This window comes from Monomorium pharaonis, chromosome 11 (genome assembly GCF_013373865.1).
Source record: "Monomorium pharaonis isolate MP-MQ-018 chromosome 11, ASM1337386v2, whole genome shotgun sequence".
Lineage (NCBI taxonomy): Eukaryota > Metazoa > Arthropoda > Insecta > Hymenoptera > Formicidae > Monomorium > Monomorium pharaonis.
The window spans coordinates 2,120,169-2,133,701 of NC_050477.1; the positions used below are offsets into that span (position 1 = coordinate 2,120,169).

General features: G+C 34.7%; 3 protein-coding genes across 4 annotated transcripts; 1 reads left to right on the forward strand and 2 right to left on the reverse strand.

Moving 5' to 3' along the window:
• Window positions 1-2,078: 2,078 nt before the first annotated feature.
• Window positions 2,079-3,692, reverse strand: LOC114255377. Its single transcript, XM_028193908.2, has 2 exons — window positions 2,854-3,692; window positions 2,079-2,530 (listed from the first exon to the last, which is right to left on the reverse strand). Exons 1-2 carry the CDS (start codon window positions 2,974-2,976, stop codon window positions 2,312-2,314), a joined length of 342 nt encoding a protein of 113 aa, XP_028049709.1. The 5' UTR covers window positions 2,977-3,692; the 3' UTR covers window positions 2,079-2,311.
• Window positions 3,693-3,821: 129 nt separating this feature from the next.
• On the forward strand, window positions 3,822-9,955 carry LOC105836516 (cholesterol 7-desaturase). Of its 2 annotated transcripts, none has more exons than XM_028193905.2 (5): window positions 3,822-5,817; window positions 5,970-6,474; window positions 6,600-6,766; window positions 7,026-7,204; window positions 7,505-9,955. In XM_028193905.2, exons 2-5 carry the CDS (start codon window positions 6,110-6,112, stop codon window positions 8,201-8,203), a joined length of 1,410 nt encoding a protein of 469 aa, XP_028049706.1. In that variant the 5' UTR covers window positions 3,822-5,817; window positions 5,970-6,109; the 3' UTR covers window positions 8,204-9,955. The 2 variants fall into 2 exon arrangements, with proteins under 2 accessions (XP_028049706.1, XP_012536044.1); XM_012680590.3 differs by having other exon boundaries at window positions 3,824-6,196; window positions 6,284-6,474.
• Window positions 9,956-11,309: 1,354 nt separating this feature from the next.
• Window positions 11,310-13,285, reverse strand: LOC118647871 (cytochrome P450 6a2-like). The gene has a single exon (XM_036293765.1). The coding sequence runs from the start codon at window positions 13,041-13,043 to the stop codon at window positions 11,538-11,540; it is 1,506 nt and encodes a 501-aa protein (XP_036149658.1). The 5' UTR covers window positions 13,044-13,285; the 3' UTR covers window positions 11,310-11,537.
• Between the last annotated feature and the right edge of the window lie 248 nt (window positions 13,286-13,533).

Genomic DNA, 13,533 nt, shown 5'->3' on the forward strand with positions numbered 1-13,533 from the left:
ATCTACAAATAATCTAATTTCTATCGTAATTGTGAATAAGTAAATTAATAAAAGTTTTTCGTACATTCACGAAAGAATCTTTCTTTTTCTTAAATATCTTATTTACAGTATCATACAATTCTAACTTTGTTTCTCATCGAATTGTGTCGTACTGTTAAATCCTTGATGAAAACATTAATAAAAAATTACCATAAATTCACGATTGATTCTCAAAGTAATAATTTTCTTTTATAAGTGTATTATAATATTTGCCGCATCAAATTCTCTCATCGTTTCTTATCGTTTTTCTTTTCATGAAATGTTAAATTAACGAAGGTTTATCACAATTAACATCTATGATTCTTCATACATTCTCTTTTCGTAAATATTTAATTAGAAAATTACAAAATGCGCAATATATCCATATAATATGTTACACTCTTTGTTCATAACACGATAGAAAAATATCTCTTGATGTAACGATTTCATAATAGATTATGCCTTCTACGATAATTATGCTTAGAGATCGATGTTCAATATCAAGTATTGTTAATACAAGAAGAGTTTTTCTTTCATAACGATAGGGAACTTGAAATTTCTTTTATCTTTAATTACATTATTAATTACGACAGTAATTTTTACTGATTGATTCAGAACAGATATAAAAAAAAATACAAGAATTTAATTGATTACTCTTTTGTAATCCATTACTTGTCTGAATAAAAAAAAAGAATTTCAAGAAGTGATATCATTGTCTATCGTTCTCTCGTTTCCTGTTAGGAAAGTATATTTTCTCGTTGGAATATGACAAAATATCTACGGAGACATATCATTGATATCAATGATATCACTTCTTGAAATTCTTTTTTTTTATTCAGACAAGTAATGGATTACAAAAGAGTAATCAATTAAATTCTTGTATTTTTTTTTATATCTGTTCTGAATCAATCAGTAAAAATTACTGTCGTAATTAATAATGTAATTAAAGATAAAAGAAATTTCAAGTTCCCTATCGTTATGAAAGAAAAACTCTTCTTGTATTAACAATACTTGATATTGAACATCGATCTCTAAGCATAATTATCGTAGAAGGCATAATCTATTATGAAATCGTTACATCAAGAGATATTTTTCTATCGTGTTATGAACAAAGAGTGTAACATATTATATGGATATATTGCGCATTTTGTAATTTTCTAATTAAATATTTACGAAAAGAGAATGTATGAAGAATCATAGATGTTAATTGTGATAAACCTTCGTTAATTTAACATTTCATGAAAAGAAAAACGATAAGAAATGATGAGAGAATTTGATGCGGCAAATATTATAATACACTTATAAAAGAAAATTATTACTTTGAGAATCAATCGTGAATTTATGGTAATTTTTTATTAATGTTTTCATCAAGGATTTAACAGTACGACACAATTCGATGAGAAACAAAGTTAGAATTGTATGATACTGTAAATAAGATATTTAAGAAAAAGAAAGATTCTTTCGTGAATGTACGAAAAACTTTTATTAATTTACTTATTCACAATTACGATAGAAATTAGATTATTTGTAGATTCCATAAGTTTTTATCGCTTTTGCTCTTTCGACTTTCTTAATCACAGCAGTTTATTACGGTTTTAATTTGTCATATCTCTGCTAACTCCTAATTTGTCAAGTAATCGCGAATGTGCGTAGCGACCATCGCCGCGAGTGTAGGCGCGGTGCGGCGAGACGCGAGGGCGGCGAAGCACAGGCAGCGGCGCCGCTTCTGCTCCTTTCCCCCCGCCGCCGGCAGCCAATGCTCGACACAGTGGGCCGCGCTACAGCTCGAGCGTCTCGGCTCTTCACACGGCGCGCTCTCATTCGTACAATTTGAAAAATTTATATCTCGATTGTTGATAGACCTAACCCAAGACAATGTTGGACTTTTATGTTCATCTCGATCCCGTCTATCTTCCCATTACGGGATGGCTTCCGATTACATTACACCCTGTATATATATTTTGTATATATTTATTGTATATATATATTTATTTATTGTATATATTATTTATTTATTTATTATTGTTATTTATTTATTATTGTATATATTATATATTTATTAAAATATCTAATTAGTGCGGTAAAATTGATAGATTTTTCAACATGTGTGTTTATAAAGATTCTTTAAATGGAAGAATTTTCAATGGAAAGCATTTACTCTAATTTTCACTAAAATTGAATTACAGACATATTTTATATGGTTACGCAATAGTAGTAAGTTTCTACATATTATTTCTTATTAAAAATATTACATGACTTTTTTTTATAGCATTACTTATACAATTATTTAACTTTAAGGGAGTACATACTTTTCATGAATTTCATTATTCATGAATTTTTTTAGAACCAAGAGACAAACTGCAAAAATGGGACTTCTTGTACAATGAAGTACGCCTTTTGTAGTTTTCATACAAATGTTACTACAATGATTTTGTTGCAAAATCTTTCCCCCTCCTTTACCGTCATGTAGACAGTTGTGCATGATTCCGCGATCACAAAAATTTCTCCTTCCCTGTTTAAATGAAATACAAAAACTAAACAGCATCTTAAAGAATAGTAAATTTCAAGTTAATGTAAATAAAAGAATTACGTCTTTTTTAAATTACATTAAGTTTGATTATACATACTTTTGAATGTGTTAACTTCAATAAAGAAATGATTGCTACCAATGTACAAATAATTTCTTAATATTTTTTAATAAATAAATGTTAAACCAGACTAACGGAAATAATTTTTCATATTTCAGTCTTATTACTCTTCAATTTTTTATTTTATAGATTTTTAAGTCACTCCAGGGAGGACCGTTTTACTTAGGAGTATGTTTCGAGTACCAACTGAGAGCTGAAAGACGATCGCCCTGTGTTCTCCGTCGCGTAAAACGGTGGTTAAGCACTTTTGAGCTGACGCATTGTTTAAACATTTTGGTTGTTGCCACGCAGTATAGTACGTGTTAGCCATCCGTCCTGTCCTGCACGTTGTTTTGACCAACACGAGCCATGAGCGAACGAGCGAGCGAGCATAAGAGCGAACGTAAACGATCTCATTATTGGCGTCTCACCGAATAATATTATACATCGTGGCGGACGGCTAGCGTTAGGACCCGGCAGAAAGGTAGACAGAAAAGAAGAGAGATGAGAGGAAGAGGAGAGAAAGACAGGTATCTTGATATAAATAGGAAAACGTGCCATTTACAAGGGCGGCTATCGACATCGCTGATCTCTCGGCGTAGATCTCTCGTTTCTTCGTCTTTTTTTCGCTACGCGTTTGAATAATTAATTTGTTCTCCGCGTGCATCAGGGATGTGACACGTTACACCATCTCAGGTGGTCGCGCGGCTTGCTTACGCTTACTCAGAATGTTTAAGACAGTGAATGGCTAGTGACCTGACACAGATTTTTAAATTACAAAAACTGTGACCGAGCTGCGATCAGAATAGATTTTATTCTCAATTAGAAAATTCTTGCAGGTCACCTGTGTAATTCTTTCTCTTCTCCATTACATTTTCATCCGATAAAAAGAAGAATGTTTCAGTTTGATGAGAGAGATAAAACTAACAATCCATTATTCAGAATTATGGAAATAGGATTATAGAAAATAACTTAATGATAGCAGTTAATTTTGTTTCAAAATAAAAGCATGAGATGTAAGTGTTTATATTGTTTTATATAAATTGAATTATTCAACAATCTGAAAATGATGTATTTTAATATATATGAATGAATTAGATATATAGCATTTATATTTTAAATAATGCATTTTTTATTATTATGCATTGTAGCGTTAAAAAATCTTTAACTAATTACAAAGAAACATTTTTTGAATAATACTATTGAATAACAATAATTGAATGTAAAAATAATAGTGATATTTCTCACATTTCAGCTCAAAATAATCACTTATAAATTTTAATATACATAGTTTATAAAATGTTTTTAATATAAACGAAGATTAGTTCAAGATAAAAGAGAAATAAAAATTTACGAGTATAAAATAATCATTCTACACATGACGAGGGTGTCATTTGTGAGTCAAGGCAGTTTTTTAAAACATTCTAGATCTTTAATCTTTGATATGCAAACAGAGGCCTGCAACAGGATTAGATTTCCTAGATTTCCTAGAGATGTCAAATTTTTTTTTAGAAAAAGCATAGAAAATGCTCTTTTGCCAGATGTTCGTAATATTAAAAAAAATAAAAATAAAAATGCCCTAAACATTTAATAATATCTACAGAGTGTTATAACTTTATTATATGTTACGTGTGTGCTTCTCTTGTTTCAAGTTTTTCGATTAAAGCCTTTCTTCATATGACCTGATGTCTTGACTCATATTTCGCTTGGACGAACAATCTTCCGTTGCGTTCACACGATATCTTTCGAATGTTTGAAAAACGAAACTAAATTTTTCGACGTAAAGATTTTGGAAGTTTCTAGAAAAAGTTTACATAGACGATTGCTGTCGGCGGCAGCGTCAATTACAAGATACCGAGATGAACTGGAAAGAGAGGGATACGATCATATTCTGCCAAGAAAAAGAAGTACACGTTCATGTTGGTGCATGAGGCCTGGAACGTCAGAATATAAATGTGAATCTTTGCCGATGTTTTTTCCATTGGAATCGATATGCTAAGCGGATGGACGGACGGATACATCAGTGAGTTGGTAGCATCGCGATCGATATACAGTCTTGATAAAGGAAGGCACTGTGACCGGTCGCTCGAGACGAAGAGGATGCTAAAGAAGCAAGGAAAGAGAGGAAGGAAGAGGAGGAGGGAAGAAGAGGAAGAGGAGCCGTGTGGCGGTTTTAGATCCAGTGATATAGGTGGCACGATATATAAGCCGCTCGTTCGCTCGTCCGCGTCTCCGTCCATGGTCGGGCATACATAATCGGTTAACCGTTTACGTGACACGACACCGCGCTGAGTCGATCGGTGACGAGCAGCAACGCGGCGCCTCAAGGGAAAAAACACGGCATTTCGATAGAGAAGCGGCCGGTCGGTCGGTCGGCAAGATACGACCGGTGTATATAAGCCATAGATGGATCCCTCGTGCGTTTCAGTTGCCTGAAAACCCTTATAAGTCCTGAACGGTCTCTTCTTTTCTATACTAGCGCGTCCTTTTCCATTAGCGAGCCCTTAATTTCTTTTTCTTTCGCCTGCCCTACTTGCTTCGCGCATTCCTCTTTCATGTCTCCCGGGTTTGCCCCGTTCTCCAATCTTCTACGTCGCTCGTCCGTCCCTTACAGCCTTCCAGTTATAGGTCTCTCATATGCACGTCGCTGATGCACACGTGCACTTACATACTAACTAAATTGTATCGCGCATTCATTATCGCTCTTCTTTCTATCTCTCTCTTTATCCCGTTTTCTCGTGCGTCACGCACTGTCCTTGTCCTTGTCCTTGTCCTGTCCCTTCAGGAGGTCTCCTTGCCCTTTTTTGTCCCGGCTACTGGCAAACGCGCGCATCACCGTCTTCTTCGCCAGTAGCTTTCTTCCTCTCTTCTTCTCTTCATCCTCTATCAAGTCTAACTCTTTCTCTTTTTCTTTCTTTTTTCTAACTTTTATTCTCGTCAGCCTTTTCTGGCATTTCCTACCGTTTTGCTTTTGCACGCTTGTTTATTTCTCCCACAGCAAAGGTGCGCGATTACTTTTGTGTATATTGTATTTTTGCTTTGTAATTGAACCGTTCAATTCATGTGTATCGTCCCCACCATCCGATCACTATGGAGGCAGTGAGTTAGATCTGGAAAGACTTTCGACGAAGCGCGGAGAACAACACGTTGTGTCTCGCAAAGTTGGGTGCAAGTGTGTATGGTGTTTTGTATTGATTAAAATTTTTGAATGTTGCGATCGATCGCCTTAATATTCAATTTAATACTTCATCTTTTGTATTTTAATATTTTTGTTGTGTTTCAACATTTTTCTTTGTACTTTTACATTTTTTGCGTGTGAAATAGTTGTATCGTCCCAGTAAACTCTATGGGAGACGGATGCCATAAAACAGAAGAAGAGAACTCGCGAGGAAACTTGCGTCTATTTGTACGTCAAGATAAGAAAGCTGAAGGAAAAGCACGGAACACCGAAATAAGAATTGACAATGTTGGAATGGTGCGTCGCGATTGCAACCACCCTGCTGGCTCTCCTCGTCTATTTTGCGTATTTCTTCAAATTCAATTGGGTGAAAGTAAGTGATATGACCGAGAAATCTTTACGTGAAATATTTTCTACGTTTTTGCTGCAAAATGTTTTGATAATTTGTAACTTCTCGAAGGATCTGAGAAATGAGAGTACCACGCGGCCAACTGGTGGCATTTGGTACGCGGGTGTCAAAAAGAGGAGGAAAGTGGGTAATCTACCGCCGGTTTATCCAAATGGATGGTTTGCTCTACTCGAAAGTACGCAAATAAAAAAGGGTCAGGTAAAACACGTATCGGCGCTTAGTGAAAATTTCGCGGTATTCAGGTACGTCATGAATGCAAAATTTTCTTACCGACTAATTTTCCTTATCTCATACATCTTTTAAGATATATCTGAAACTTGGAATAAAATGTTCTGTATATATTCATTATGTAATCCATTTCTTAAAGAACCGAAAGAGGCGTTGTCAACATTTTAGACGCGTACTGCCCGCATTTAGGGGCAAATATGGCCGAGGGTGGTCGTGTCAAGGGAGACTGCCTGGAATGCCCTTTCCACAGCTGGACATTTCGCGGAGAGGACGGCTACTGTGCGAATATACCTTATACTGAAAAGGGTATTGATAAGTTCTACGTAATTTCAGTTTCGTATATTTCAGACAATAGTCTAGTATTTTATTTTTTTCTGCATTCTGGACATTCTTGCATTGAGATGCTTGTTTGTACATTTTAACATATAACGCAAATATTTGACTGCCCATAGCGGATTGCGACAACATACATCGCGTGCTGGCCTAATTACCCACAATTATTAACTTTATTTATCAGGAATTGTCCTAATCCTAATTATATTTAAATATTTATTTTTTCTTACAGTTCCGCACATTGCTCGAGCGAAAGTTTGGAAGTGCTGCGAAGTGAATCACCTTATCTTTGTCTGGTACCACTCTGAATCAGCTGAGCCGGACTGGCAACCTCAGCCGCACACACAAATCACCAATGGGACATGGCGCTTTCAAGGTCGTAATGAGTACCTCATTAATTGCCACATACAGGTTTGTTGAATATTCGATTCTTTGCAATGCGAAATATGTATTCCACAATACAAAACTACTTGGGGAAGACAGGAAAAGAAAGAAAAGAGTTATTACAGTTTGCAGAATGTATTGTAACAAAACAAATAAATTAGTGTTTATTCGAGAATCGAGAATTGAATCGAGAATCATTCTCCAGAGTTACAGATGAAAGAAAAAAAAAGAAACAGATTCGTTTATTTCATTTTTTTAATTTGTTTAATTCTTAAGAGTTACTTTTATCTGGACGGTAAACTTATTATAAATGTTGCTGTACATTAGGAAATAGCTGAAAATGGGGCCGATCCCGCACATCTCAACGCTGTACACGGTCCGGCCATGTTTCTCCCTGGCAATTTGTCCTGGCTAGCACAGCACGTGTGGATTGTCAATAGTGGATGGCGGCCGCACTGCTCGAAAACGGACGAAGATGCAACAAACGCAGACGCGGAAGCTGTAAAGATACGTGCCAAATTAAACAGTGTATTAATCGACCCAATCAAAAATAGCAACGAGAATCGTCAACTTGCAATCGTGGAAAATGGTTTCGACAAAAGGGAAAAGCACAAGGCTGGCCTGCGCATGTGTCACAAGTTGGTCCTGCTGAATAGCTTGAACTTGATGGAGATTGAGGTGCACGCCGAGCAGATTGGACCTAGCTACGTCGAGCTGGTGATCAACACATCTTTTGGGTCTTTCTGCATTTTGCAGACGGTAACACCGATCGAGCCACTGTTGCAGCGAGTGACTCATCAGATCTTCTCGCCACCTCTGCTTACACCGTACGCCAATCTGATCTTTTTAGCCGAGTGTGTAATGTTTGAACGCGACATCAAAATCTGGAATTACAAGAAATACGAGCGGCAACCAATCCTGGTGCGCGAAGACCGTGCTATTCTCGCGTACCGCCGTTGGTACTCGCAATTTTACTCTGACAATAGTCCCACCTATCAGATAGCCATGAAGGATCTGCAATGGTAGCCTAATATTCCTTTTCGAAAATGTATACTTTTTATTATATTTCCAGTGTTGAAGTAGATGCGTATAACATTTGTTTTAAAAAATGCGTTTGATATGTATTAATTATATAGTAAGTAATTGTTGACCTTTAAAAGAAGATTAAATCTTCATTAGACGATGCATCTTTACTGTCGCTTTATATGTTTGACTTTTTTGCGATGTACATATAAACTTTTATGACAGACGATAACGATAAATAGATAAACGATAAGTATTTTTTACCTAAATGTTATTTCATATTTTTTTGTTTTTAGATAAAGTACCGATAGATTAAGAGTTTAGTTCTTAATACAAAATTTAGAAAAAAAATTATAAATTTTATAAATGTAATTAAAAATATAAATTTATGTGATAACTCGTATATATAGTATACAAAGCCTAATTATTCAATGATGTTAATTTTTATGCGTTTTTATCAACTCGAAAAGTGAACTATTAGGGTCACTTGTACCAAACTCTGATTAACCTAATCGTTGATTATTTCATTGGAATTGACCAATCGTATTTGTCGTTAAGCAAAATTAACAAATGCGATTGCTCAATTCTAATGGAATAATCAACTATTAGGTCAATCGGAGTTTGGTGCAAGTGGCCCCTATACGAGCAACACTTAAAATTAAAATCACAATCACTGCATATAAGTTATAACAATATGTTATTTAATATTTTAAAAATATAACGCAATAAAGTTAAATAATTTACGTTATTGCATTATCATTGATGGAACATTAGATAACATTTAAAATTACAAATAACATTTTATTTGTCTGACGCGTGTACAAATTTATTCCGTTATATTTTTTAATAATGATAAATGTCGAAAAATATGACTTATTGAGATAAATATCGCATATCTTTCAATTAATTAACAATTTCTACTTGATTCATAAACGATATCAAGACAATTGTTATGCAAGCAATTTATGTATTTAAAATGCAAATTAAAAGACTGAAAATTTAACATATCTTTATGTCAAATCATTTTCATGTTTTAAATTTTCCGCTAATTTAAATTTAATTTGCCCGCCATTTCCGGAATCTGTAAATGAATAAAAAAATCGGAAGATCATGATTAATAGTTTTATACATATCAATAAACAGTTTGTTGATAATTTATTGATAACACGCGCGTTTCAAAAAATTTATGCAAGTTACTTGAAACGTATTGTATCAATAATATCAAATCGTCATTTATATTTTTGGTTAGTCAACCATTACATCGACTCACGTAGTTTCTCACGCGAGATCAACATGAAGTTGGCCGCGAGTTACATAGTTGTTGTTATGAACGTTAACCTGTGTACGATTTCTTGAATAGATCGTTGTTTCGTGCGATTGTATTTCTCTTACGTTACCTTCTAGCCGTAATAAAAGATACATCGCAATCGCGGACGTGTAAAGTGTCACACGATCATCATATTTTGGCGATTAATAGGCGCGAGAGCGTATGCTAACCTTTCCGCGATTGCGAGTGTCAACACGCGGACCCGAGCTCATTCAATGCGGACAAACACGTATACATAAACATATACACATACACTCATCCATAACTGACCCATCTACATAAATACGACACATACACATACACACACCTACACAACATTCAATGCAGTAAAATCAGTAAAAGAGTACGAGAGAAAGCCCAGTGTTACACGTGCCGTATATCTGCAGAAGATCTGGCACATTAAGCTCTCAAAAAAAAAAAAAAAAAAAGCGAGTGTCAACAATGGCCAAGAAGGAGAAGGAACAGCAGGAAACGTGCGATAGCGAGAAACGGAAAAAGTCTGAGAGGCTTGTTCGGGCGATGGCAGAATAGCCAGGGAGTGAGTAATTTATTTGTTTGCTATTTTCTACCCGCGTAATTGATCGTTTCTGGAACAGTCGCATCTGGGACGTAAATGAGCGTCATTTGTAGCGCTCCGTGCAAGAGATGTGATTAAGGTACGATTTTACGTGCTGCCAAAACAAGATGAATCGGAGCGTCACTTTTGCAGAGTTGCTTCTTGCCTTATTTCATGTACAACATTTGTCGTTGGAATAATTCTGTAACTTTTTTTTAGCAGTAAATTTAAATCTCTCTTTTGTGAGTACCATGAAGGAAAAGCAGGGATAGGAATACGAGAGATGAAAAGATAAAAGAGAAGGACGAAGTTGACAGCTATTGGACAAGGACGGAATAGCAAAAGAGTGAGTAGTTGTTTTTTGTTTTCTACTTGTAAAATTGATCCTGAAACAGTTGCACATGGAGTGGAAATGATGTGTGGAGGATATACACAATATAATTAATTAATTAGTATAATTAAAAAATAAATATGCAGATATTTAGCATCCTGGTTGATCAAGAATTTTTTTAATTCCGAAAAATTTTAGAAATTTTACTTGTGTTTTTATGACAAAATGATTTTTTGTTTTTTTTTTAATTTTTTGATAATAAGAAATGTTGACAATTGATAAATATAGCACGCATCCGTGTCTGACGGGTTCACATTCATGTCTGACTCGTTTTTATTAAATCAGCAATTAAATCAGTGACAATTGCCATATATTGCTTTAAATTAGTGTTATGTGCTTAATCGCATTTTATTATTTATTTAACTTTTAATGAAAAATATTGCGGACAAATTGTTATATGTTATTTAATTCTATAATGTCTTTTTTAATATTTCTTGAAATTTTGAAAAAAATCCTGATAAAACTAGGAATTTTCCCAGAGAATTCTACAAAATTTGAGTATACATCCTGAGTGATATATACTCTTTGCATGTTAAATATATTTTTGACACTAAAGAAAATTAATATTAAAATTTAATTAAACCGAATTATAACCAAATTTGTATAAAAATTTTTTTTTAAAAATTGCAATATTTCAAATATTTTTATTTTTATTTTTATATAAAGACACACAGTAATTTTTTTTTAATGGTTAAATTCTGTTATAATAAGAATTTTTTATATATTTTATAATTTTTATTATAGTTACAATAATTATATAGAAAAAGATGCTATATATAAAAAAGAATTGTATTATAATTTTTAATATTTTAATCTCTTATTTTTATACAGATATAAAGCAATTAAATTTTTTTTATTGATTTATATAATACAAGGTTTTATATTAATATCTATTTGAATACGATATTATAATATAATTATAATATTTCAATCTTTTCTATTTTTGTATAAAGTACATTAAAGCTGATCAAATTTGAAGAGATTTTTTATGTAAAAATTCTTCTTTTCTTTAAACATTACGACGTTGAAAACTCTAAAGAAGATGGAAATATAATATTTGTATTTATAGCTTCCAAAAATAGGTCCACACACCACCTTTCGGTGATGGTAAAAGAGCCCCAGGAATCATCTTTAAAGGAATTTGGGTCTTCGAGGATAATTCTATCTTGTATTTCTTCAGAATCGTAGCTAGACCTGCTTTCATCTGCAACTGAGCCATTCTCATACCCACGCAAATACGCGGGCCTTCTCCGAAAGGTAAAAAGGCAAATTTCTCGATGTTTCGTTTTTTCTCTAGACTGAATCTTTCAGGATCGTACTCCTCGGGATTTTCCCAGTATTGAGGATCTTTTTGCAGAGATTGAACTGGTATCAAAATTTCCATTCCGGGTTGTACGCGGCAGACAACTCCGTCAGATCCCTTCAGTTCGAACTCTTCCGTACACCGTTTCTTCATGACTACTGCTGCATGTATCAGTCTCATTGACTCGTTAATAACCTGGTCCATGTACTTCATTTCCTTCAATCCTTCATAAGTAATTTTACCATTGTATTTGCTGAGTACGGATATGACCTCTTCGCGTAATTTCTCCTGTATTTTCGGGTAGCTCGCCAAATAGAAGCCGCTGTAGCTCATAGTGCTGCTAGAAGTCTCATAGCCGTCGAGGATGAATGACAACGCATGTCCTGCGACCATTTCAGTGCCGAATTTTTCGCCCTCTGCTCGTTCTAATTCGACCATCAATTGGAGAAAATCATTCCTAGGTATTTTGTCCTTTCGTCTTTGTTCCAAGACGTCCGCTACCAATGTTCTGACGAAATGATCGATGTGCTCGGGAATAAATCTCATCTTAAAGATTTTGTTTAATGATGGAATCAAGAACGTAAGCGTAAACGCGATTATGCTTCGCATAGATGGCTCAACAACAGCTTTTCCAATTTTTATGAAAGACGTATTCTTTTTCTCGTCATCGAAACAGTATCCATCCACGCCGAAACCAGCGGCGGCTACTACCTGTGCGGTATACTTAGAGAACAAGGTCTTCAATTCGAATTCCGTCTTCCCATCGCTCAGCTTTTCTTCGATATAATTCTCGAACTCGACGCACACTTTTTTAACGCTTTCGAGCAAGATCTTTAGCCGCATGCTAGAAAATGCGTAAGTCATGCGTTTTCTGCTGTTTGTCCACTTCTCACCGGAAAGGGCAAAGGGATTGTGTGATACAAGCGGATCCACTTTGGGGTCGAAGGAGATGGTGTTTTCAGAGAAACTCGAGAAATTGGTTTGTAGCACCGTTTTTACCAGCTCCGGCTCGAGAATCATTAACAACGGCGACGTAAAGTCGTAGATTCCGACCATGCTGCGACCTTTGTTATCCTTGTAGATCTTGTCATAGAAATCGGCAAGGTGCGTTCTCATGGACATCAACGGCAGCATGTGACCGAGTCCTGGCAAGGCTCCATCCACGCACGGAACACCATGTTTCTGCCAATATTTGTAATTTCGCGTCAAATAATAGTAAAGAGCTACAAGCGCCCCAAGAATCAGAGATACCAACGCGATAGTCATGCTGCCTCTTTTGGATGGTAACTGATGCTTGAGCGGATATCAATGCAGCCTTGACCATATATCATTCGCGACTAGTGATGCAACGGAATCACTGAGAGAAGTGTGTACATTGATAGCGTCTATTAACGGGTTAACGAGTGAAACTATAAAGTAGTCATAAAATTTGCATTGGTTACTTGTAGTATCAATGAGCTTTATTACTCTGTGATATTAAGTAATATTTTTTACAATTGTATGGATTAAATTATTCTGTTTAATTATTGAAAATTTTTTTTTAAATATATGTTCATTATATTATGAAAATTTTGGCTTATTTGTACAACATTAAAAATGAAAAATAGTTAAAATAGTTTAATCAGGAAGTTAAGACAAAGTGAAAGATGATGTGTTAAGTATTAATTATTGCTTATTTAAAAAACATTTTTTACGATACCAGATATTCTAATCCTTTGTTTCTGTTTAAGATATATATTAACACGTTCTATGACGA

Excerpts from the sequence above, each read along its gene's own strand:
- LOC114255377 (XM_028193908.2), bottom strand. The coding sequence starts at position 2,976 with ATGGCTAACACGTACTATACTGCGTGGCAACAACCAAAATGTTTAAAC. Across the intron at positions 2,531-2,853 it reads CGATCGTCTTTCAGCTCTCA|GGAAGGAGAAATTTTTGTGA; the intron begins GTTGGTACTCGA and ends TCATTTAAACAG.
- LOC105836516 (XM_028193905.2), top strand. The coding sequence starts at position 6,110 with ATGTTGGAATGGTGCGTCGCGATTGCAACCACCCTGCTGGCTCTCCTC. Across the intron at positions 6,767-7,025 it reads TATACCTTATACTGAAAAGG|TTCCGCACATTGCTCGAGCG; the intron begins GTATTGATAAGT and ends TTTTTCTTACAG. Across the intron at positions 7,205-7,504 it reads TCATTAATTGCCACATACAG|GAAATAGCTGAAAATGGGGC; the intron begins GTTTGTTGAATA and ends GCTGTACATTAG.
- LOC118647871 (XM_036293765.1), bottom strand. The coding sequence starts at position 13,043 with ATGACTATCGCGTTGGTATCTCTGATTCTTGGGGCGCTTGTAGCTCTT.